Source organism: Rhinolophus sinicus, linkage group LG02, assembly GCF_036562045.2.
Source record: "Rhinolophus sinicus isolate RSC01 linkage group LG02, ASM3656204v1, whole genome shotgun sequence".
Lineage (NCBI taxonomy): Eukaryota > Metazoa > Chordata > Mammalia > Chiroptera > Rhinolophidae > Rhinolophus > Rhinolophus sinicus.
The window spans coordinates 173,353,718-173,379,871 of record NC_133752.1 but is presented as its reverse complement, the minus strand read 5'-3'; the positions used below and the strand labels follow the sequence as shown (position 1 = coordinate 173,379,871).

General features: G+C 39.8%; 2 protein-coding genes across 2 annotated transcripts in view; one reads left to right on the top strand and one right to left on the bottom strand.

Annotated features, from left to right (window-relative positions):
• Nucleotides 1-26,154, bottom strand: part of DUSP16 (dual specificity phosphatase 16) — a 152,159-nt gene that overhangs the window by 109,070 nt on the left and 16,935 nt on the right. The window lies entirely within an intron of this gene.
• Nucleotides 1,151-19,175, top strand: CREBL2 (cAMP responsive element binding protein like 2). Its single transcript, XM_019744726.2, has 4 exons — nt 1,151-1,487; nt 12,287-12,484; nt 13,692-13,836; nt 15,967-19,175. Exons 1-4 carry the CDS (start codon nt 1,473-1,475, stop codon nt 15,969-15,971), a joined length of 363 nt encoding a protein of 120 aa, XP_019600285.1. The 5' UTR covers nt 1,151-1,472; the 3' UTR covers nt 15,972-19,175.

Genomic DNA, 26,154 nt, shown 5'->3' with positions numbered 1-26,154 from the left:
ACCGCTCCCTCTCCACTGTTTCACAACCCTAGCCACTGGCAACCACTCATCAACTTTCTGTTTCTTTAAACACACCTATTTCATTACATATGGAATCTACAATATGTGGCCTTTTGTGTCTGGCTTCTTTCACTTAGCATGTTTTCCAGGCTCATCCACATTGCAGCATGTATCAATCAGTACTTCAGTTCTTTGTATGGTTTAATATTCATCCATTGATGGACATTTGGGTTGTTTCCACTTTTCTTTTTATTGGGGAAGGGGAACAGGACTTTATTGGAGAACAGTGTGTACTTCCAGGACTTTTTCCAAGTCAAGTTGTTGTCCCTTCAATCTTAGTTGTGGAGGGTGCTGTTCAGCTTCAAGTTGTTGTCATTTCAGTCTTAGCTGTGGAGGGCGCAGCTTAGCTCCAGGTCCAGTTGCCGTTTCTAGTTACAGGGGGCGCTGCCCACCATCCCTTGTGGGACTCGAGGATTCCCACGGGCAACCTTGTGGTTAAGAGCCCACTGGCCCATGTGGGAATCGAACCGGCAGCCTTCGGAGTTAAGAGCACAGACCTCTAACCGCCTGAGCCACCGAGCTGGCCCCACCACTTTCTATTATGAGTAAAGCTTCTAGGACAGAACATTAGTGTACAAGTTTTCACTGTGGACATATGGTCCCATTTTTCCTGAAATCATTAGGCTATATGGTAACTCTATGTCTAATTATGTGAGGAACTGCTCATTTTTTCCCCAAAGCAGATGAACCATTTTACATTCTTGGTTTTTTTGTTTGTTTTTTAGTAAGTTTGTTTTTTAATAAGGAACCTTCAAGGTTTCCTCAGCGTCCCTGACGAGAGCCTGTGCCCAGGGCCCCTCCTTCTGGGTTGCCTCGGCTGGGGCCCCAAAACTCCTAACTCTTCGTGCACAGGGCGCTGCAACCCAAGGGTCAAAACCAGCAACGGAGCGCACTTTGGGAAACGTAGGTTCGCCTCCCGCCTGGTCCCGCCTCCGCAGCAATTGCGGCGAGAGGAAAACAGACGCTTGGCAGAGGCTATGTGGACATTGTAGTTTTCCTTCTAGGCAGCCGAGTACAGACTGCGGCAAGGAAAACTACAATGCCCAGAAGGCCGCGGTGCTACGGCGGCTGAAGGGGCAATTCCGCAAGCAGCTCTCCTGCCCACCCTCGCGTCCGCGCCGCTCTCCTGGGCGTCTGTAAACACACCCAGACTGTCATGGAGGGGGAGGAGGAGGCGGCGGCGGCGAAGGGAGGCGTTTTGGGCCGCCTCCAGGGTCCGCGCTGCCATTCCTGAACTGGTCCCTCGTCCCCGTGACTGTGGCATCAGGGAAGCGAACTGTTAGGCGAGAGGAGGAGGCAGTCAGAACCATATCCCCTTCTTCCCCCGGGGCGGGGGCCGGGCCGGGCCAGGCCGGCGGAGCCAGGGAGGGTAAGGGGAGGGAGCGCCTGGCCAGGCCGGCCTGTCTGCCGAGATGGATGACAGTAAGGTAAGTCCTGGGGTTTGCACGCGCAGCTGCCGCCGCCGCCGTCTCCTGCTTGTCGCTAAGTGCTAGTCCCGCCGCTGAGTCTCAGCTTGGTAGTTGATGCCAACACCCAAGAAACACCTGCCGCAGACATCCCTGCGCCTCCAGTTATACCCCATGGTACCCAACGAGGAACTCAGGGAACAGTGGGGCTGCGTTTTCCCGGACAGGGCCCTCTCCTCTGGGAAATTTTCACTCCCAGAGCAAGCCTGTTTGTCAGCTTTTGCAGATAGCGCAAACCCTACTCCTTGACTTGCCTACCGAGATAAGTGAAGAAACTACTCTGCTTTCCGTTTTTGCCTTCCCTCGCCTCCCTCCCAGCCTTTCTCCAGTTTGGAGATTTTAACTAGGGCACCCTGAACCAGCCCTATTCCCCTATGACGGCTCCCCTTTCTTCTCTCCGGTTCCCTTACTCAATGCCCCATTCATATAATCAGTTCACTCCCCCTCTGAGCTATTTTCCTGTGGTTGGTTGGAACACTCTGCTAAGCTCCTGTTGCTATTCACCCAGAGTGTGGAATCTAACCTCTTATAGAAAGCCCGAGAGAAGTAGTGAATTCTTTCTTGTTAATCTGATTATTTTATATCCCATCACCATCCACCTTTCCCTGTCCAAATCACTTATCCCTATGATTATAACAGACAAGGTTCATTATTGGTTAATTCATATAGTTTATTATGTGTAACCTACTCTTTATGTCCATCCACATTAGTGTTGTGTAGTTTTAGTTCATGAAGATAGGGACGGTCAGCTTATTGATCACCAGACTTCTAGAATTTGCCAAGTTTTAAAGTAGAACTTACTCCTTCCCTACAGTTTCCAGAAGTCTTACTTTCCACAGTCTCTGGCATGCTTCTTTTTCTCTTTGGGTACTCTTTTCGCCGCCAGGTAACCAGTAACACTTTGCTGCTATCAAGTTTTTGTTTCATCCATGCTCAGAAAGATTAGAAAGATTTCCAGCTTCTCTGCACTGCTTGTGTTCTACGTTATCTCTTCCTGTTACTGCAGAAGGCTCTGAGAAAAGTGTTAGACAGACGGAAAGCCCAACGCAGTATGCTGGAGCAGTTTGCTTGTGAAGTAGCAAACCCCTCCTAATAGGAACTGGTATTCCCAGTACAGAAGGGGGGTCGCTCTCAAAGTTTTCCAGGAAAATCAGAAAATAATTTTTTGTAAAAGTCTTTGCTAGCTTGATCTTTCAGTGTTAATTTTGAAATTACGTCTGAATACTGTATCCATTATCTTGGGAAATAATGTTATGGCTGTTTATGGATGCTAAAATAACATATTGTTCTTTAATTTCCTTAATCTGAGACTGTCACAGTATGTTCTACAGAATTTTCAGTTTCCTTTGAAACGTTCAATAACTTTCTCAACATCTTCAATAATCTCAAATAAGTCTAAGAAAAATATGTATGATTTTGAGTTATTATACTTACCTATAAGATCACATAGGAGTTATTTCTAAAACTAGCAAACTAGTGGGCGGGTGGGTGGGATGTAAAATGTTATTGTTTTGCCTAAAAGATTGAAGTTAAATTTAAGGGAGTAGACTATCCATAGCTTACTTCCTATTGGGTTCACAGGCACACAAAATGAATTCAGTTTTCATTCTTTATTAAGTCATTGTTTTTATGAGAGAATTTAGAAACTGGTGGTTTCTTAAATCTCTAATGATTATAGAAAATAAAATCCATTTCAGATGTCTCTGGATGAATAGTGCCTCTGTGAATACACTACTTTCACTTTGACTACATGTCATAGTTTGAGATGAGTAATGTTTAAATGCCATGTACAACAAGACTGGACTGCTTTCAGCCGTCAGTGTGAAACAGCCCTTAAGTAAAGCTTTGGCGGCTCCCGGTCCTGCCTTCCTCTGTGCTCTAGTTGTTACAGTCCTACAAAATTGCATTGCCCTCCTAGTTTGTACATACATAGTCACACACAAAACACACTTTTCCCTCAAATAACGTATGGATGATGGAGTCTTAGGTTCCATTTTCCCATACATAAGGGAAGGTGAAGGTTGGGGCTTGGCAGGATGGCAACTATGCTGGAGAGAGTACAAACGCTGCCAGCAACACCAGGGCAACAGGAAGAGGATGAAGCAAACAGAAGCAGCAGTTGTAGAGAGACAGTATTTGAATTAGGTCAAGAAACATGATGATGATGATGATGATGATGATGATGATGTGAGGACCTCCCTTTAAAAAGATTCTGTATCCTGAGTTGTTTTCGTCAGTGACAATGAGTTTGCCAGGAGCTCTCCACATTCTGCCATCTAGCTTCCTGAAGTAAGAGCAGGACTGAATTTTATGGGGATGCAGCTTTGCCTCCCAAGCTTCTAGCAATGTGCCTGATACAGAGTACTAGTTAATAGTAATTGAATTAAATTGGACAGAGTGGCATTAGGGAGAATGCCCTGAGGTTCCTGGGTTTTATTAATCAGTGTGCTCCATATACAACCAGAGTAAACAAATGATAGCAAATGGGAAAAATAAAGCAAGAGATAATAGTGGGCATCTAAAAATGGGGGCTTGGGAGAGTGATAAGGAGCAGAGCTCAAATAGTACTAGATCTCTGCTATGCCAGTTGGGAAGGAACACTTCTTAGCTAAGTTATTCAACCTTTCTGAACTTGTCTGTTAAATGGTCAATACCTTCTTCACAGGCTTTATTGAGGATTAGAGATAATGCATATAAAGCATCAAGTACAGAGTCTAACACAGAGTAGGCATGCAAAAAATGTCATCCTTATTATATTACCTAGCAGTGAGCTCCTTGGTCCTTTGCACAGGGCAGTACGCACCGGAGATGCTCATTTTAGTAATTCTTAAGTGTGTGCTGTTGCATAACATTTGCAGCTCTGTTTATACCTACACTACGCTTTGCTCCTAACTCTGCCCCCAAATGGGACAGGAGCAATGGGATGGAACGTGAAATGAACTTAAACTGTGCCTTTAACTGTCAGATTACGTGAGAAAGGTAGTTTCCTAAACCCAGACCTGTCCATTGGCCCCTGAAGTCCCCTCTGTTGGCCCTTAGCCGTCTTTTGCTACCGTTGGAGCTACCCTTCTTGGGCAGTGCCACAAAGCTCAGACACTTTCTACTTTTTCTGTCCTTCGACTCTCTCAGTGCTTTCCACAAGACTAAGAAGAGCCAGCTCATCTACTAAATACATCTCTGACAGTAGATGTTAATGCTCAGTGTGCCTTCCTTTCCTGTCTAGGTTACATGCACATTTTAATTAGGGTACCTCTACAGATAGTTTAACCCTAAGGAGTAATTCTAATAGTACAGAAACCAGTTGAAATTGAAGTTTTAATGACCTTATTCAGAATGTTTCGCTCTTTGTTTTCAGAAAAGTTTGTTTCTTTATTCATTAATGCATCAGACATTTGTTAGAAACCTACTACCTACCAGGCATTATGCTAGACAGTAGAGATACAAAGATCAATAAGAATTTATAACTATTCTTAGGAGCTTACATTTTAGTGGGCTAGGCAGACATATAGAAAAATAATGACAATATAGTGAGGTAAGAAATAAGGGCAATAGAGGCACAGTGGTTTTGGGAGCACTAAAAATGGATGACTATCTGGGTATGTCAGAAACTGGGCTCACACAGTAGGAATGAATCTGTGAGGAAGAATCGGAGTCCTCCAGAAAATGGGAAAGAGGGAATATCCTGTACTGAAGCACATTGCACTGGAAAGGAACTATTTTGGTACAAGCTAGAGCAGGAATTGGCAAATTTTCTGTAAAGGGCCAAATAGTAAATATTTGTGGACCATATGATCTCTGTTGCAATTATTCAACTCTTCCATTGTAGCAGGAAAGCAACCTGCAGAATGTAATGAATGGGTGTGGCTGTGTTTCAGGAAAACTTTATTTACCAGAACAGGCAGCAGGCTGGCTTTGGCTTGCCAGCAGGGCTGCAGTTTGCTGACCCCTGAGCTGCAGCATAAGGCACAAGTAGAGGTGTGGGCAGAGAGAAGGATGGGAAGGTAATCAGGGGCGGGATCACCATACGCCTGGCAAGTTAAGCTAAGACATTTGGGTTAGTATTTTTCAGAGTGGAATAAAGAAGACACCTGCTGAATCAGACTCTTTGAGAATGGGGCCTGGGAATTTGAATCAGCTTCCCAGTTAAGTGGCTTATATGCTTACTGAAGTTTGAAAACAAAGGCCATAGCTGTTGGGATGCCACTGAAGTATTTTAAAGCAGAGGTGACAAGAGCAGATTTGTGTTTTCAAAGAAAAATGCTAATGGCTATTTGGAAAATGGATTGGGGGAGGTAAAGACATTGCAACTGAGACAGATGAGAGTCAAATGATTTACAATTAGGAAAGAACATGAATTTTGGCAATTAACCAGAGTTTAGATCTCATTTCTACCACTTTCAAGCTGTTATGATTTTGGACAGATTATGTCATCTCTTCAGAACTGAACTTCTTCACCTATAAATTGGGTTTTATTGTGTTAATAAAACCTTACTGAGTTATTGTGAGAATTAAATGTACTATATATGTGAGCCCATATCAAAAGAACTTAGCACACAAATGGGTTCTCAATAAATGCTAGTCCTTTCTGACTCCTTACTAGGTTGGTTAGATTGCTCAGAAGAAAGGCGATTACAGTGTAGCCTGTGGTCGATGCAGTATGTGTAACACCCTTCACGGATGAAGGCTGTGGACAGAAGACAGCTCACCAGACAGAACCCCGCAAAACTCTAAAGTGATCAGAAAAGGCTGAGGAATAGGACTCAGCAAAGTACACTGAAAAGGAAAGGTTAGTGATTCGGGAGAACCAGAAAAAAGGGGCTTTATGCCATCTAAGGGAGAAGAGAATTTTAAGGGAGGAATTTAGTCTATTCTGTAAGATCTACAAAAAAAAAAAGTCCACCAAGTAAGGTAAGTAGTGAAAAGGTATCCATTGGACTTGGAAAGTAGGAGATTGTTTATGAAGCCGGCAAGAGAAGTTTGAATGGAGAGAGAGGGCAGAAGCCAAGATGTAGGTTGAGGAAGAGGTGTGTGGGAAAGAAGCAAAGGTAGTTAAGTATATACCACTCTTACAGAGTCAGTTTCTAACAGTTTCAGGCATTGCTAAATGCATGCCGTATTGTATTTAGCTTCAGACAATAATGGGGGGGAGGGCAGGCACAGGGACTGGGAGAGGCAGGAGTTAACTCCCAATTCTGAGATGCCTACATTTTCTCATTTCTTCTTCTGTTGACTATAAAAACTGTTAGCAGCAGGAAGATGTGATTAGACTTTCTCTCTTTGTGAAGCTCTGGTAAATTGGAGAAAAAGCCTAACCATAGCTCTGAAGGAAGTTACGGAGCCTTACCATCAAATGAAAACGCAGCTACTTGTTTTGCTTTTTCTTTAAAGTGGTGAAGAGTAGTGGCTGGGCACATTCATATCTACCTTATTTTTCTTTAATCAACTGGAGATACAACTTTTCACTTTAAATTTTTAAAAGTGCAATAGGCTCTTCTGTTGTTTTCATTTTAGCTGGGGCTGATGCTACCACTTCATGTAAATGCAATAAGTCTCTTAGACTTAACAACTTGAAACTTTTATGAGTTGCCTTAAGAATCAGAGCTTCAGGATGTAAATAAGTGCAAAAAGGGTGTTAAAATAATGAGTTCTTAATTGGTTTTTCAAATTTTATATCCCTTATGAAGGAGCTTTTTTTTTTCTGTAAATTGTTAGTAGTGATATCAACTTAAATCAATTTTAAAATATTGCTGATTTTTCTTTGCATTTATTCATTCAATTATTAGTCTTCTTAAATAAATGCCTCTGAAATTCCCAGCTCTGGGCTGGCTACAATGACAGCTTCTGTGCCTGAGGAGCTCACACTACTGGAAGAGAGAGAACTTAAATCTGTGAGGCCACTAAAAAAGAAACATAACATAAACTCAGTGCAATATTAACTATAGGTTCCAGAAATTTGGAGAAGAAAAATGATGGCAGAGGGTGATTGTCAGCGAGAACTTCAAAAAAAGAAGGCTAGAGCTGATCCTAAACAAAGAAAGCACAATACGATTTGCCGTTTCAGAGGACAGGGCGTTTCAGAGGGCACTGATGAGACTAGGTAGGCACGCACAGGATGGGCTGAGGTCCCTAAGCAGACTGGCCTGACTTGGTAGGGAGGCTGCCTGTTGGGAATAATGAAAGAGAAGATTGGCTTGGTGAGAGGGAGCCCGGATGTAGTGGGCTGCATGGTGGCCCCTAAAAAAGATATAACCATGCCTTAATCCCTGGAGCCTGTGAATATCACTTCATATAGTACACGAGTGAATATTGTATGTCAAAGTACTGTGATTAAGTTAAGGATTTTGAGAGGAAGCCTTTCTCCTGGATTATCTGGGTGGGCCCTACCCAAATGCCATGTCCTCATAAGGGGGAGGCGGAGGGCAATTTGACAGCTGTGGTGGCAGGGCAACCACAGAGGCCGAGATTGGGTTAATGTGGCCACAAATCAAGGAATGCTAATAGCCACCAGAAGCTGAAAGAGGTGAGGAATGGATTCTTCCTTAGGGCCTTCAGCAGGAGTGCAGCCCTGCAGACTTAGCTACCAAGCTTGTGGTCATTGTTACAGCAGCCACAGGAAACTAATATACTGAGTATGGTGACCTAGTAAGCAGTGCGGAGCCAGAGGTGTTCTCTTGAGCTGGAGAGTGACATGGCCAAAGAAGCATCCGAGTTCTTCTGTAATGATCAGGTGTTACTTTTTTACAGTGAAGAAAAACACACTCAAGTTATTGCAATATGCTGAAAAGAAAGGTTCATTTGACAGTTTTTCTGCCAAGATGGATTAACTAGGGAAATGAGGGTGGAAAAGGAGAAATGGTAAGGAGACCCATTGGGAACCTATTGTAATAATCTGTGAGTAGGGCCCTCACTAATTAGGTAGTAAAAATAGAGAGGAAGAGCTAAATCAGAGATTTGGTGAAGGAATAAATCGGCATGACGTCATTGGCGGGCATGGAGAGTCACAGCCATGGAGGAGATTTCAAGGAAGCATAAAATGCAAAGGCTTGTTACTTAACCTCCTCACCATTGCCCTACAGCAAGTGCCTAATGCCAGTGAGTTGGATTGAATGAGGGACTAGATAGCGTTACTACAGCAGTGCATATGAAGCCCCTGTCAGTTTTAGAGCCTTTTCAGGGAATTATCTGTTCAGGTTAATGAGTCATACCTACTCTTGGGGGGGAATAGTCATGCTTGATGATAGTGAGTTATCTTGTGACAAGTAACTATGATGCAAATCAGGGGTCTTGGGTTGTAGACCCTGCTCTGACATTGAAAATCTCTGGACTAAAATTTTGTCATCTATGAAATAAAGAGATCACTGTGCATCTGTGTGTTTGTGTGTGTACACACTACCAGCAACATGCCTGTATACACTGATATCCTGCCATTTATAATGTTATTGTCCATTTCATGTCTGCTGTGTTTCATGAGTCTAAATAAATACATTAAAGGCAAGGACCCTATCCTCTTATATTAATAGTTCTAGAGTTTCACAGTGTTTGGGGCATAGTGGGTGTTCAGTGAATGGGTGATAAATAAAGGAATTATTTTCCCCCTCTTTACCTGAAAAAGGTGAGGATGCTGGGGTTCACCTCACCTGAGTGGTGTGAAATACCGTAAGATGATTACAGGTGGAGTGCCTGACTCCAGGCCTTGTCGGCTGCGTGTTCCCTCCCTGCAAACGGGGATTTAAGTTTTTGTTGTTTGTTCCTAAAAAGCTAGAAGTAAAATGATCCAAGAACCTTTGGAATAGGATTTAATCTGGCTTACACATTTGAAGAAGCCTCTAAAGGGCCTGCAACTATAATCATGGCTCCTCTTTCTGCAAAGTTAAACTTGTTGCCTGAGAAGCCTGTGCCATGCACACTCAGGCCTCGGAAGACTGGTTTCTGTGCTTTCTCTATAATGGTTAAATTTAGAATTATCAAGAGCTCCCTCTTGGCTAAATCCAGTAGTTTTTGTCTTAATTCCCAGCCTTTTTAGACACATAAATTGGAAATATTTAAATATCATAAAATACACAGATGAGAAAAAAGCTTCCTCACAGAAGAAATAGGAGAAAGCAAGGGGGCAATGTGGTTATTGCTGAGTTTGTGAAAATTTTATGAAACATTAGTGAGAATGATTTTTGGCCCAGAGACTTTTAAGGAATTTGTGAGGTTGATTTCAGTTTTAGTTTCTGTTCTTAGTTTCTAATTAACATCCCCTGTCCATCCCCTAATCTTTATGCTTATGAAATTAATTTACATTTGTATAATACCTTTTTATTTACAAAGCGCTCTCACACATTATTATACTTAAAATTTACAATAACCCTGTGATGTACTTGGCTCTCTTGAAAACTGGTACACTAATCAGAGTTTAGTTGGCACCAAAAACCCAAAATTCAGCCTGTTACTAAAGAAAAATTAAGCTAGAGAGGTGGTGGTTATGTGGTTTTAAATGTAATTTTACAAGAGATGACATAAAATACAGGAACCCTGGCTTCATTTACTGTGCCTTTTTAATTTAAAAAATGGAATAACATAGTTCCAATTTAAATATTTTGCTACCATGAAAACTAAATAAAGGGTTATAACTTTTGTTTGATTTTTATGAGTGTGCTTGGTTTGTTTAAAAAATCAGTGAAGTCTATGAAGTACTCTCTGTTCTCTTGCTGGCTTCTCAAAGGCAGCCACTCCTGAATTAATGAACAACAGCAATATTTGAGGTATTGGATTATAGTGTTATGTGATGACTCATTTTACTACCTTAGATTTGATTACCATTTATTCCACTGTAGATGTGAGTTTATGCTGTAAATATATTCCTTTTTAAAAACATGGCAATAGCAAATACACTTTGTTTTAATGTAGGGTACTTTCAAAATATTGTGTTAAAATTGTGCAATTGATGTGATATAAGCATACTTTAAAATTTAACCCATAGTAATATTTGGATCAACTAGTTATCCTGCAATTGCTCATCAAATATTTTGACTGAGGAAAAATTTCCTGAGACGTTTATTATTATATTGGAATAAAGACATGATGATGCAGAATAGAAAAGCTTTAAAAGAACAGTTTTTGAAAAGTTGAAACTAATTTGGGAGTAGTACTAAAGCAGCTAGCTTCTAAGATGGTGGGTGAAAAGGAAAGATTTTTGTTTTCCCAGAGCCTTGGAGTATTCAATGTCATTTCAGAGCCATCCTATAAAATGCTAGATGCAATGCTGGCCGTCATGTTATCACACGGGGTCTTGTAAATGTGGCTGATCCCCATTTAAAGTGTGGTTTTCTTGACCTAAGCATTATACTTGGTATTGATATGATCTTTGTAGGGTACTGGGCATTGTCAGTGTCTGATATTAATAGTGATTTCAAAACAAACGAATAAATCAGAGTTTTTCTATCCCAATGAATATTGATTGATCATCTGAGTTTTGTTACCTGGGGAGGTTTCTACATTTATTCTAATGATTTGCCAGTGTTTGAATTTTGCATCTTCTCTTTTAGAATTGCCACTAAAGTCTCAGCAACATTCCTTTCAGTATACTGAAGATATGACATTTTTATTCTCTGAGGGTAATTTTCAGAGTGAACTGGACATCATTCAGAACCTTGTCAGATAAACAAAATGGATAATCAAATTGTTGGGGAATTTAAAGAAAAATGTATCACTCTAAAATAAAGTATGCTCTAACGGCATATTGTAAGTGCATATTGTAAGATACTGGCTCCAAAAGCACTTTCCAAAAAAAGCTTGTTCATTGGAATAAATGTACCCCCTTTCAAGGTGACTGCTTTAAAGAAAACTTATTTGATATATAAGTTCAGGTTCATGTATTTAAAAATTCATTATCTTTACCTCATAGTTGCATCTTGTATAAGAACTTGGGGAGGTTCCAAAGCTAAACAATGAAGATTAAATTATTTTTCCAGTCATGAAAACATTGTGCCTATACAAGAAAATGAATAACAGGGTTATTGAGAGGGTACTTATGATACCAGTAGGAGCAGGTAGAAATCTACTGAGACAGCCTAGGGTTATATTAATAATTATAGGCCACTAAAGGCAGGAGAGAATTATCCTGAAGATTTCAGGGACTTCCTGTGTGTTCCTTTGAGCTCAACAAATTTGAAGAGGGAATTTATGGACCAATTTCTTAGGATACATATTTATTTTTATATATACATAATTTTATGTACAAATTACATATTTGTTCTAATTGTAAACATTGAAAAATCATAAAAAATACAGGTGAGAAAAAGCTATTTATAATCACACTTATCAGAGAAATCCTGGTTGACGTTTTGTTAACATCCTTTCTTCTACGTGTTGTTTTATAATGTTGAGATCATACTGAACTTACAATTTTGAATTTTTTTTAATTTACTTTCTCAAGTCAATAAAATTTATTGCTGAACAAAATATTTAGTGGCAATCTTTTACTATTTTTATTACCCAGCTACATATATGGTTTGTAAAGTTTACCATTAAACTGTTATTGAAGAAATGATGAAAAATTACATTATTTCTTCTCTTACATTCATGGTATCAAAACGATCAAAAAAAATTTACGAAGCAAAGACTCAAGCCATTTGATGGGATTATGCTGCGTTCCATAGGCTTCATTCATTTATTATTTGTAAATATTTTCCTTGCTAATATGCAGCTGTAGTCACTTTCCTAGACATAGAACTAAGAGAAAAAAAAAATATTTATTCTCTCTCTTTTTGAAGGTGGTTGGAGGCAAAGTAAAGAAGCCCGGTAAACGTGGTCGGAAGCCAGCCAAAATTGACTTGAAGGCAAAACTTGAGAGGAGCCGGCAGAGTGCAAGAGAATGCCGGGCCAGAAAGAAACTGAGATATCAGTATTTGGAAGAGTTGGTATCCAGTCGGGAAAGAGCCATATGTGCCCTCAGAGAGGAACTGGAAATGGTAAGAAAGTCTGTCAATAAATGCATGAAGAAAATCAACCTTAGTTTAGCAGTCAAAGAAATATACATTAAAACAAGAATATGTCAATTTTCACCTATCCAGTTGACATGCATAGAAAAGAATATTCATTGGTTAGCCAGAATGTAGGCAATAAGCATATCTGTACATTGCTGGTGGGAGTAGAATATACATGACTATTTCATTGAGGGATTGTTTATAATAGAAAAAAATGGGGGAATAACCAAAATGTACAACAATAGGGGATTGATTAAATAAATTATACTCCATTCATATATTGGACTACTTTGCAGCCAGTAAAAAATTACAATGCACATCTGTATTTACTGATGCAGAAAGATGTTTACAATATATTGCTAAGAGCGAAAAGCAATATAACAATAAATACATAACAATATGCATAGTATGATAGCATTTGAGTTTAAACATTTATTTATTTGGCATGTTTTATTCATTCATTCATATTTTGGGTAGTGGCTGTAGAAATGTAAAAGAGAATTAAAACCCCATTACTGTGAGCTCAGGGGAGGAGGTGACAGGTTGGAAAAGAGAGAGATAATACTACCATGATCATTACAAAACTGGGACAGGCTACCTCAGCTTTTTAGAAGGTAAGAAAAAAGGTTGGGGCATGAAGAGAATTCAGATATAAACTATTCAGTAGATTTTTAAAAATATATTGAATTTGACTTACGCTTTAAGTTATTTCCTGCCTTCTGCAATGTAAGCCACTTGAGGGCATAATCTTTGGGCTGATTAATCTTTGTATACCCCCAAACTCCATAGTACACACTCTGGTGGAAAGTAGATGTTTAGTGAATGTTTATGAAAGAGAAAGGAATTACAAAACTATTTTAAGGAGTAGAAATAATGTGACCATTAGCAAAAAGAGATGAATTCTAATTTGTGGCACACTATGAGGGAGATGTTCTTTTAACCAGAAGGGACTTTTTAATCTGAGCAGTACTCCAGTATATCACAAGAAGATTCAGCAATAGTTTTTCACCCTCTTCTGAAAGATGGCAGGCATCATACATATCCTAGGTTATAAATAGGAAATACAATGGAGGGTGGGATTCCCAGCAGCCAATTTGACCTCTAGGTATGGGAATTCTTATGTCTAGCATTTCTAGTGGTTCCTGAACTCTGCCTAGTAAAATTTTACTTAAGTATATTTTATGTATTTCAGTACAAGCAGTGGTGCATGGCAATGGACCAAGGAAAAATCCCTTCTGAAATAAAGGCCCTACTCACTGGGGAAGAGCAGAGCAAATCTCAGCAGAACTCAAGCAGGCACACGAAAGCTGGGAAAACAGATGCGAATAGCAATTCCTGTGAGTACAATACAGGGAGAGTTTATATGTAGAGGAGTGTCTTAAGGTAGGTTTTCTATTGACCACTTTCCTCTGTCTGTCTGTTTTTTTCCTGTGTCATGTCTTTAAATAAATAAAATGTTGATGTCATTTGTAATACGCCAATAAACAAGTGAAATGGTGTTAGATTATAAATATTGAAATGCATTTTACACAAAAGGAGCAACTGATAAATTTGTGGAATTTTTTAAAGTAGACCTATTCCATAAATGGGAGTGTACCATTCTAGTTATTGTTAATAATAATACCTTTTATTTGTATTTTGATTTACAGCTTACAAAATATTTTCATTTAAATTTATCTTGTTTCTTCCAATAATTGTGTTAAGGAATCATACTTTTTATTTTATAGATGAAGAAATAGCAGAGGGCCTAGGTAAATTACCCAAGGCCAACATAGCTCTCATGGTAGAACCTGTCTTCACCTAGCCCAGGTCCTATCTAGCACAGTAACCCCTCACTGTAAAGAATTTTTTTTAAAATTGAGGTGAAATTCACATAGCATAAAATTAACCATTTTAAAGTAACAATCCATAGGTATTTATTACATTTACAATGTTTTAAAACCACCGCCTCTATCTGGTTGCAAAACATTTCATTGCCCTCCAAAAAAACCCCAAACTCATTAAGCTGTTATGCACCAGCATAACTCCAGCCCCTAGCAACTATGAATCTGCTTTGTGTCTCTATGGATTTACCTCATCTGGATATTTCATGTAAATGGATCACATAGTATGTAACTTTTTGCCTGGCTTCTTTTCACCCAGCATAATGTTTTCAACATTTATCCACATTGTAGAATGCATGTATCAGTACTGCAGTCCATTTTACCGCTGCATGATAGTCCAGTGTATATACGTACCACAATTTGTTTATCCATTCATCCATTGATGGTTATTTGTTTACACCTTTTGTCCATTGTGAACAGTGCTGCTGTGAACATCCATGTACAAGTGTGTATTTGAGGAACTGTTTTCAATACTTTTGGGTATATACCTAGAAGTGGAATTGCTGGGTCATATGGTAATTCTATATTTAACTTTTAAAGGAACTACAAACTGTTTTCCACAGTGGCTGAAATATTTTACATTCCCACCAGAAATATATGAAGCTTCCTATTTTTCTACATCTTGCCAACACTTTTCGTTTTCCATTTTTAAAAACTACAGCCTTCCTACTGGGTGAAGTGGAATCTGACTGTGGTTTGGATTTGCATTTCCCTAATGACTAATGATGTTGAGCATCTTTTCATGAGCTTGTTGAATATGTATATATCTTCTTTGAAGAAATGTGTGCTTAAGTCCCTTGCCCATATTTTAATTGAGTTCTTTTTCATCTTGTTGGTGAATTATAAGAGTTCCTTATGTATTCTGGATTCTAGACCTTTATCAGATATATAATTTTCAGATATTTCTTCCATTCTGTAGGTTGTTGTTTCATTTTCTTGATAGTGTCTTTTAGTGCACAAAAGATTTTAGTTTTGATGAAGTCCAGTTTATCTATTTTTTCTTTTGTATAGTGCCTTGGGTGTCGTATCTAACAATCTATTGCCAAGTCCACAGTCCTGATTTACCCTTATGTTTGTTTCTAAAGTATGTGTAGTTTTAACTCTTATGTTTAGGTCATTGATCCATTTTGAGTTAATTTTTTCAATATGGTGTGAGATAGGGGTCCAACTTAATTCTTTTGCATGTGAATATCCAGTTGTCCTACCACCATTTGTTAGAGACTGTAATGATTCTAGAATGAAGATGTCGTGTATTGATTTCTTCATCATTGTGATTGCTTTGGGAAAACTTGAAATAATTATAAGGAAATGTAACAAACTTTTTATCTTTTAAAAATGTTTTATAAAATTGAAGGATTGGCTTTTTAATAACTTTTATTAGATGAAGTAATGTGCCTTAATCTAAATTGAATTAAGGAGAAAAAGCCAAATCAGCTCAGTTTTCTTTCAGTCTGTATTTTAAAATAGCCTTCTTGTAGATACCAAATTTAGAAAAAAAAAATTCGTGCATTTTAAAACAGATTAACTAAACTTCATTGCCCTTAAAAACATTCTTACATTGGTAACTTTGATTTCTTTTTTCAGGGTGAAGATCATATAAAATGATGAGTCAGTGATTGAAGCCAATATCCTGATTCCTATGGAGGATGAATGGGCAAGATTGTACCTCTTGGCTCCACTTACTACCTACTGCTCAGTAGTCATCTCTGTAAATCTGCAATTTCTGCCAAAATGTGTGATCATAGATCTCAAAGGATTTTCCTCTAACTTTTAACACTTAGAAAATTTACAAACATTCTGACCTGTTCTGGTTGGTATGGCCACCCCATGGCACTTAACAAGTTGCAATGCTTGAAAACACAAGAGTAGAAGAGAATGGGTAAAGATTGTATTTTTGCACCTTAACTCCACATTGCTTTACTGGTTAATTTATATTCTTTCCATATAATTCATGTATTTGTATGTGTATGTGTGTTTTAAGTGTCACCTCCTTTTATGTTTTTGATTGCCCTGCAAAGAGAAACCAAATGGGCTAATTACTAAGTTCTTAGCCTTTATGGACCTAATTTTATTTCTTTATATTTACTTGAGTAATGTCTGTTTTCTGCATGAACCATAATTTCTCCTGTGAGCCATTCCAGCATAAGCTGTGAATATGTATTAACAAATATATACATTTCTATTTTTTTAATCCATAATGATATGCCTGTTTTAAATAACATACATGTTAATAACACCCATCAGGAAAGCCCTCGAGACAGCCTCCTCTATTCAGTAAAACTGAATAGTTTTACTTTTGTAAAACTTTTGTTGCTGTCTTCTCAAACTGGGTTTATAAAAGTTTGTTAGGGCCTAATTCATACTTGGAAAAATAATAATTGAAAAAAAATTTTTAAAGCAAGAAATAACCTTTTAGGCATTTCAGCAGCATACATCATCTTGACAACCCAAGAGTATATATGTATGTTTCTATTGTGTGTGTATATATATATATATATATATATATATATATACACACACACACATATGTGTTGGTGTGTGTATATATATATGTATATATATATGTATCTATATATATGGATAGGGCAGGAGTGAATGAATGTTCACACACATTTCCTTGTGTGGTCAACTAACTAGGAGAATTTTTCTAAAGAAAATGGGATGAAATTAGCTGCTGAGATTGAGTTTCTGCCTCAGGAGATCTGGAACAAAATGAGGGACAAATCGCTGGTCGATGTAATAACCAGAACACTTAGTTTCTCCCCTGCGGTGAGTTCTCGCACGAATGTGTTCTGAGTTGGAAAGAAACACAGTGTGGGTGTGCATCTCGCGCAGCCCGGGCTGCACTCTGGAGTGAAACACTAGCTAGGGTCGTGCACAGCCGCAGCTCCTGGGCCTGGCAAGAGGTGCAGAAGGACAGAATCGTTCTTTCCAGTTCCCATCACAGCTACCTTTACTTTCTTCCTGACCACCAAGTGGAGTGATGGCTGAGGAATCAAGCTCATAGTACTATGATACACTCAAATAGACCTAGGAATCTTTTGATTTCCCCATTGAGACACTTGATCACTCTCTCCTCTTTCCCCTAGTTAAATCAGGAGCTGTGTTCTCTGTTGCTGCTAAATTATAATTGTTCTTGGCTCTAATGAAGTAAATATGTGGCTTCCAAACACAATAATGCTTTGTTATGAAATGGCAGTGTAAGAGGAGGCATCATGGTTTAGATTGTATGTGAGGGGGGAACTGAGATGGACCTCATAGTTTCAGATTACAAAGTACTTTGTCCCCTTCTCTTAGGCCCTGCATCTGAATAAAGTGCCTCCCCTTAGCCTGAGTTCCTAAAGATCTCTTGTGCTTAGGCTGCAAACTCAGATCTCTAGTCCAGTCCTGTGTGACTACTGATATACCACTAGCCCAGACTGTTGGGTCGCTCTGTGTTTTGGTGGACCGGGGGTTTAAGAGTATTTAATGTCTTTTTAGGATCACAAATGTAGATAAAGGATTGTTAATATTCAAGCCTTCAGAGTTTAAGTGTTTTAAATATAGTGTTCAGATTGTAATGGGTATGTTTTGCCATCTGGTCTACTCAAATGTATATTTTTATTTTGCAAAACAACCCGAAATGTACTTTACGTTGCTTTGTTCAGTACCTTTTGAATTCCCCAGAAGAGTTGATTTCAAAGCAAACATTCCAAAATGAATGTGGCTCTCTTCAATGGAATGTCTCCATTGTGCTTGAAGTATTTCTTCTCTAGTTGTAATTTTACATTACAGGGTCATTTATTTGAGCTACCCGGCCTCCCCCATTATCTTTTCAAGAGAAGTCAGTGACTTTGTCCTTGGGTAGAGGATGTGTAATTTTTGGTGAAAGTAAATTAGTTTATTTGAGTTTACTCCTAAATCTATCTCTTTGGTATTTTGCAGTAGATCAAACCAAGAGAAAGTTCCTTGGTTTTAAAAAAAGGAATGTTTTGATTGCTTTGGGTATTGTGCTGGCTGCACACTTCGGCCACTTGTAGCATGTTAATAAATGTCACTGATTAAAACAGCTGGAACATTTCTTTCCCCGTTCCAGTTAAGGAGCAGCATACTGAAATCCCAGCGTCTCTCACTTAACTTGTAATGACAACTTGCAGGCTGAGAGGCAACAGAAGATTAGAGAATCAGTAAGCTCCGTCTCTCTGGATTGCTGCTGTTCTTGCTCTCTGAGTAACAGAGTAATGTTTTTCTTTTTTACCCAAAGAAAGGACGGTAAGGGGAAAAATATGTTTGTATATTTAGAGTAGCCGTAATCTGTCATTAATTTAGCATAGACCTACCATATATTAGAGCAACTGAATATAATATGGAATAAGTTTGACTAGGTCAAGTTTTAGGATATGATTGACATTCTTAATTTTTTTTCTATTTTATCTAAAATCTTTCTATTATATTTAAATCAGAATCTAGCTTACTACAGCAAATCCGTATCACAGTTTACCAGCTAATTGACAGTAGTTATCAGCATCACCATGTAGCATTTTAGTTTATCATCTTTGAATTATGGTAGACTTGATTTGGCTCATTTCAAAAAGTATAGGCTAAACTGGATTGCCTTTAGTTAAAATAGAGGGAAAGAAAATTTAAAAACTTGCTATATTTCACAAGGAATCTGTTGCATATTATCTAGTGTTGACAGAGGAAGATTACTGATAAACCACATGGTATTTGGGGGCATTGAAGGGATTTTTCTTTCTCTGAAGATCATTGTACAATTATATTTTTATGAAAAAATAAAATATCTTCACCAGAAATATCTCAAATTGTCTGTTTCACAATACTGAAATATGTCTGTATAAGAATAGAGTAGTAAGGAGTGTGTGACAGGCAGAAGACCTGGTCTTGGATCTGTTTTCTAAGTCACCTTGAATTATTTAATCTTTCAGCCTGTTTCTTCATGTATAAAAAAGGAGGAGGATAACTTTCACAGAGTAAGTACCCTGTTTCCCCCAAAATAAGACCTAGCTGGACAATCAACCCTGAGGTGTCTTTTGGAGCAAAAATTAATGTAAGACCCGGTATTATATTATTTATATTTTATTATATTATTATGTTATATTATATTATACCTGGTCTTATAGTAAAATACGACCGGTCTTATATTAACTTTTGCTCCAAAAGACGTATTAAAATCATGCTAGGGCTTATTTTCCGGTTGGGTCTTATTTTCAGAGAAACACAGTACTGTACAAGTGGAAAACTGAACAGAAGAATGACAATAAAAGTCTATGTTCTCAAGTATTTTGTGTATCCTGATTTTAGACCATTCCTTCTTAAGAAATATTTCAAGGGGGAAAAAAGTCCCTTTGGGGTTAAAGGTGAATAGAAGTAGCTCCACTACCTACCTCCCTTCCATTCAAATTCCTGTTCCCAATTATTCCTTCCACCTTGAGTCTGCAAAATCTTATCAGAAAAAAAAAACTAAAGAAGGAAAACAGTGGCACAATTTGAATGTGGTATTAAAAACCTGTTTCGCCTAGAGTGAGTGAGCACAGGGCAGTTGTGTGCTAAGTGACTTGGAAGATGGAAAAATTCATTGGGTTATCAGTGACTAAAACTAACAATAACAGATAACCTTTACTGAGGGCTTCCCACGTGTTTTGTAGTGTGCTGAGTGATTTATTTACATGGATTTGGGCTCACTGTATTACTACAGCAATCCTATGAAGTGCTGTGACGGTTTTACATGGGAATTTACGTAGGCATATTATATTACCTAGTTATTTTATCAAACCCTAATGGAGGTGTTGCTGTGAAGGTACTTTGTCGATGTGGTGAACATCACAATCAGTTGACTTTGAGTTTACTCTCTTTGCTAATATGGGTAGGCCTTATCCAGTTGGTTGAAGGCCTCAAGAGCAAACATGAGGATTCCTGGCTGTGGCATGAAATCCTGCCTGTTGGCTGCTCTGTAGTTTCCAACCTCAAGACTGCAACATCAGCTACCTGAGTTTCTAGCCTGCCGGCCTTTCCTACAGATTTCAATCTAGCCAACTCCCTCAATCACGAGCCAATTTCTTAAATACTTCTTAAACTATTATCATCTATCTACCATCAAACTATGTCCTTTCAATTCTGTTTTTCTGGAGAACCCGAATACAGGTAGGCACTGTTATTTCCCCCATTTTAAAAGGGAACAAGCTGGGGTTTCAGAATAATTTGCTGGGTTAAACAGGTGGTAGGCACATCCTGACCTTCGACACAGAAGTTGACTCCAGAGCCCTTGAAAGGACCCATCATACTATTTGTGACAAAAGAAAACTTTGCTGGCTGGATATATCACTGGAATTTTGTGCCTAATTTTTACTAATTTTTAAAGGGTCTATCACACACAGCTCAGAAGTTGAACTGAATCTAGACTGATGAACAGAATATAAATCCATTCCTTCCAGCATTGTCCTGCCTGCCCTCTGCCGTACAACTCTCCACATCTGTTTTTATGCTGTCCAGGTATCTGTGCCATGGTCTTACCTAACAGAATATATAGCCTTCTTAAAGAGAATGTTCTTTGGAGGATATAGCAGGGAAGCAGAATAAAGGACCCATTCAAAATCCCTTAAAGGAGTTTTAATCACCTATATCTAGCTGCTGTGGGCAAACAGCTGGAACTGCTTTGACTACCTGTCTGCTGAAAACCAGATGATATGTTCAAGCTTCCAGACCTACATCATAATCCTGAAACAACTCGTCACTGCACAGCTCAGAATTTGTTGGGGATTATTTTCCTGCAGAACTGAAATCACACATTCTTAAAATTATAGGTGAGCTCTAATTGTATAACTCTAATTGTATAACTGAATTAGGGCTGATAGAGAATTCTTAAAGCAATATATAAAGAGGCTTCTTCTGAGAAAGAATACAGAGCTTTTGGACAGAAGTGTTCAGTTGAGCAAAAAGTTCAGAATGGCCCAGATTGTAGGGGCTCAGAAAATGAAAGAGGGTTTTAGGAAATAAGACAGGCCTAAAATAAACTTAACTGCCTACTCTCAGGAGCATAGGAACATTTACTCTTATGGAAAGTCCAGATTTGCACTGCTATGAAAAGGTCCATGAATTCTCCTCATCAAATGCTAAGAGAAGCAGAAAAGATAGAGGTCCTCGTACGTGTGGGTGGCACTACTGCCAGTTTGGTGGTCTGATGGGTTTTTTGGAAAATGTTACCATTTGTAAAATGGGTTTAAAATAATATTTTGACAAGTGATTTCATGTCTGCAAAAGGTATTAATTATTTTGGAATTTCCTCCAGTGTTTAGATGCTTTGTGTTTTGAACACACTGATTGATTAATCTACAGCTGCTTCTGGGTGCTCAGCAATTTTCCCGGTCTTGTTGCTATGAGACCAGGACTTCTCTGAAATCGCCAATGTGACAGGCATCCTGAAGAGGCGGTGAGTTCTGCCTGTTAGCCACAGTGCCACCAAGCGGTCATTTTTCAAAACAGTTCGACAAAGTCGATTTGCGTTTCCACTGTTCTCTAATTACAGCAGGGTACGGTCGTCTCTCAGATAAATTATTAGCAGGTTAACTGAACAGTGGGGTATTGTTTACTCTCTTCATATTCTTCTGCACACAGTGAGGATTTTTTCTTCTAATGAATGAATCATGCCATGGCAAGCAGGATGGAAAAAGGAATGGTGGACTGGTTGGCAGAAGGTATTTTAGTGTACCCCTAATCTGACCTCTCTCGGTTTTAATTTTCTAAACAATGAAGGGCTTGGGCTACGTCTCCCAACGTCCCTTCTACTCTAAAAGTTTCCAATTCCTTGCTGCTTTTACAGTTCTTTCTCACAGAGGGGCTGAACCTCTTGGTTATGTTGCTTCCAAGTGAATTTGAGCAGGTAGCATCCAGGCTGGAGGGGTAAAGGGAAGGACTGGGCCTGTCATGGCCACTAGACACTCCCCGCACAAGAACGCAGGACATGGTGAGGCCAAAAAGGAACACCCACGGAGCCATAAATAGGGAAGTCATACCACTATAGTCTCACTGGCGGCTGGGTTGGAGATATAGGAAACAGGCTTGTGGGAACAGAGTCCCAGAGAGCAGTTTCCAGGCTCTTGGCCTCACGTGGAAAGGTGCTGGCTCGGGTAGTAGATGGCCATCAGCTGTGGCTAGTTGGCCGTTAGCTGTTACCAGTTAGCCATTAGCCACTAATATAACTGCCGTGGCTAAGCTAGGGGGTTGGTTGTTGGTTGGTTGGCAGAGAAGTGAATAGCGGAGTCCAGTTAGCAAGGGGTTGGTTGGTTGGCAGAGAAGCGGATGGCAGATTGCGGATAGTGTGGCTCCTGCTTCCTGTGTCTCCAACCCAGCCGCCAGTGAGAATATAGTGGTGTGACTCCCCTTCTATGGCTCCGTGGGTGTTCCTCTTTGGCCTCACCATGTCCTGCATTCTTGTGCGGGGAGCAGGAGCTGAGACCCCGCATGACAAGGCTCCACACGATGTGCCATCCGCTTCTCTGCCAACCAACCAACCCCCTTGCCAGCGTAGCCACGGCAGTTATATCAGTGGTTAATGGCTGACCGGTAACAGCTGATGGCCATCCGATCACAGTTGATGGCCACTTACTACCTGAGCCAGCACCTTTCCACGTGAGGCCGAGAGCCTGGAAACTGCTGTCTGGGGCTCTGTCCCCACAGTTCCCACCAGGAGAGGCAAAACTGCCAACCTTATGTGGCCAATGATTCAGCTCCCCAATGCTTGGTGGAAGCCCCCCCCCCCAGTGAAAACAGAACTGGGGATCAGGTCCAGGCATCTTGGGTTAACCTGTGATGCAGGCCCACAGGGCAGCCCCTCTGAGCAGGATGTACAGGCTGGTTGCAATAATGCTTTTAATGAAGATGACAAGAAAAGGAGAAATTCGAATTTCACCCAAAGGATGCATCTCTGTGCCTTCCTCTGACAGTCTGGGAGCCTGGAGCCAGGTAGGAGAATTGTCTCTACTCTGAACCATGGCCCCCAGTGTGACCTTTCTTGAACTCCTGTTTGGAGGCTCCATGAAGCCAGGTCCAGGGTGCATGTTGTTATGTACCTCGTAAGGAGACTGGAGTAATTTCCTTCTTCTTTCCAAAAGCCTGCCTCCCTAAGACTTCACTCTGGTTCTTCCCAGGTAAATGTGAAAATGCTCATGTCGCTGAGACTTATGCAAATATTCATCAATCTGGGCCTTATATCCAATTTTCTCCCATTTTAAGATCAAGTGAGACGACAGGAATCTTGAATATTAAACTAAACTAAAATCAGTGAATTACCAACATGCTTACAGAGTACAGCTGAATTTTCACAGGTCCTATGATTTGGGGGCTTTCGCGATGGTGATTTGACTAACCCTCTGTCATGCAGGGAGTCACGCAGGGTGGCATGCGGGGTCTCTGGTCCCGCTCCCCGCATAAGAACGCAGGATATGGCGAGCCCAAAAAGGAACACCCACAGAGCCACAGGTAGGGGAGTCACACCACTATATTCTCACTGGCAGCTGGGTTGGAGACACGGGAAGCAGGAGCCACAGAATCTGCAATCCACACTCCGCCACACTCAGCGCTTGCCAGCCACCATCTTCTTGCTAGCCCCCATTTGCTGCTAGTGTAGCCACAGCAGTTATATTAGTGGCCAATGGCTCACTGGTTACAGCTGATGGCCAGCTAGCCACAGCTGATGGCCATGCAATCACAGTTGATGGCCATTTACTACCTGAGCCAGCACCTTTCCATGTGAGGCCGAGAGCCTGGAAACTGCACTCCTGGCTTTGTCTCCACACCCTCTTAATTTGTCATTATGTGGGGTATTTTTAAAAAGCTAGTACTTTCTATAACAAGAGTTTTTATAAGATGGTCTCACTGAATTTCCACTTACTGGGGTCAGCTCTTAGAACATTAAAGACAGAATGGAGCTTAGTAATCACACAGTAATCTCTTAGTTTAAACTGAGAACTAAATTAAACATAAAAATAAATTTGAAATGAATTAAATTTAGCTTTTTACAATCTAACTTAAAAAATAATATTCCACTTAAAAGGGTAAAAAAGAAATTATTTCTATTTTTTTAACAAGGCTGAACCATAAGATTCAAGGGCCAAGTGACACAAACATTGGCACGCTTTGTCATTTTTAGAGTGCCATTTACTGATGAGATGAGTAAGAATATGAGAAAGAAAAGGAAGAAAAATATGAGATATTACTTTTATCTTTTGAATGTGTTGAAAGAAACACCTCCACTTGAAAACATCAGCTCTATAGATGTTTTGCAGATGAAATGTTTTATCGTTGTTGCTTACCCCAAATATCAACCCCAATTTTGTTTCATTTCCCTGTGTCTGTGAGGTGGGAATGTACAAGCTTCTTTCTGTATCTCAGACATTCAGCACCATTAATCCAACAACCTATCCACAGCCAAGGAAAAAGTGAGGGCCAGCTCATTAAATTTCATCTAGACTCTCCTTTTAAGAATGGTCAGGTCCTCTAAACATTAGACTTCCACCAGAGCAGCAGCCAGGAAGCCCATCGAGGCATGGATGGGTTTGGCCACTTGTGTGTTCTTTAGAGAGACGTCTGTAATGTCAAAGAAAGAGCAACAGACTTGCAGTTAGAAGAGCTAAGTGTGAATACCAGATGACATACTCCAACTTGGACAAGTCACAGAACGTTGAGTTCCAGTTTCATCTATAAAACAGATGATAATAAGCACATCACAGAATTCTTGAGAGGATAAAATGAGATCATGCAGGTAAAAGTGCTGAACCACTGAAATTACTATTTGCAGCTCTTGTTAACTAAGGTGTGAAAATGCCTGCTTGTCTTGTCTGTAAGTCCTTTATTGTTTAAATACGTGGAAGAACATTTTTAAAATGTGCTAGTCCTAGATTTGAAATAATGGAGACCTGGCAACTAGAGAAAGAAAATTCCGAGTTATCACAGGCAAAGAAGAGTTTGAGCTGGCATGATGGTGTATCCGGGAGAGAGATGAGGGGGAGGAGGCGCTGGCCGGAGACATGGCCTCGTGTCCTAGTCTTGAGGAGAAAGAAGGTGCTCCTTCCCCTGGCTGTCCTAGTGTATACAGTTAGGGCCAGGCAGCCAAAGGGCAGAGCACGGGGGAATGCCATCTGTCATTTTTCCCTTTAGCATTTTCTAGGCTTGCCTAGAAAGGGCACCTGCTCATTTGCTTGAATTTAACTTAAAGAAGGAAAGTAAATGTCCTAAACATAGCCTAGATTGGACACAGATGTGAGAAAAACATCCCACTGACTTTAAATTTTCCAAGGCATCCTCAGCCGCTTAAGTTAAGGGAAAATGAAAACAAGAGGGAGCGAAGGAGAGAGAGAAGGAGGGAGGGGGAGAGAGAGAGAGAGAGAGAGAGAGAGAGAGAAAACGTGTGCGCGCGAGACAGAGAGATTAGGTTAACTCTGTAAGCTTTCTTTCCCTAAGAATCCTGATTAAAATTAAATCCCAGAAGACTGCCCAGCAAGGTCCAGTATATTCCAATACTGTATATGGAGTGCTTTCTATAGCAGATCTGGGCAGTGACTACTTAGAAGGTAATGTAAAACCATATACAATATTAACGATTCCTAAATGTTGTTTAGTAGAAGCAGCACAAGTCTCTGAAATGTGTGACAGAGGGGATTTCATTCGGAACAGAAGCCCACAGTTACAACATTTCAGTAGGGAGGAGAAAAAGGAAACAAGTAAACTATGTTGAATCATGAATCAAAGACTGTGTGTATGGTTTATGCTTTTTGAACC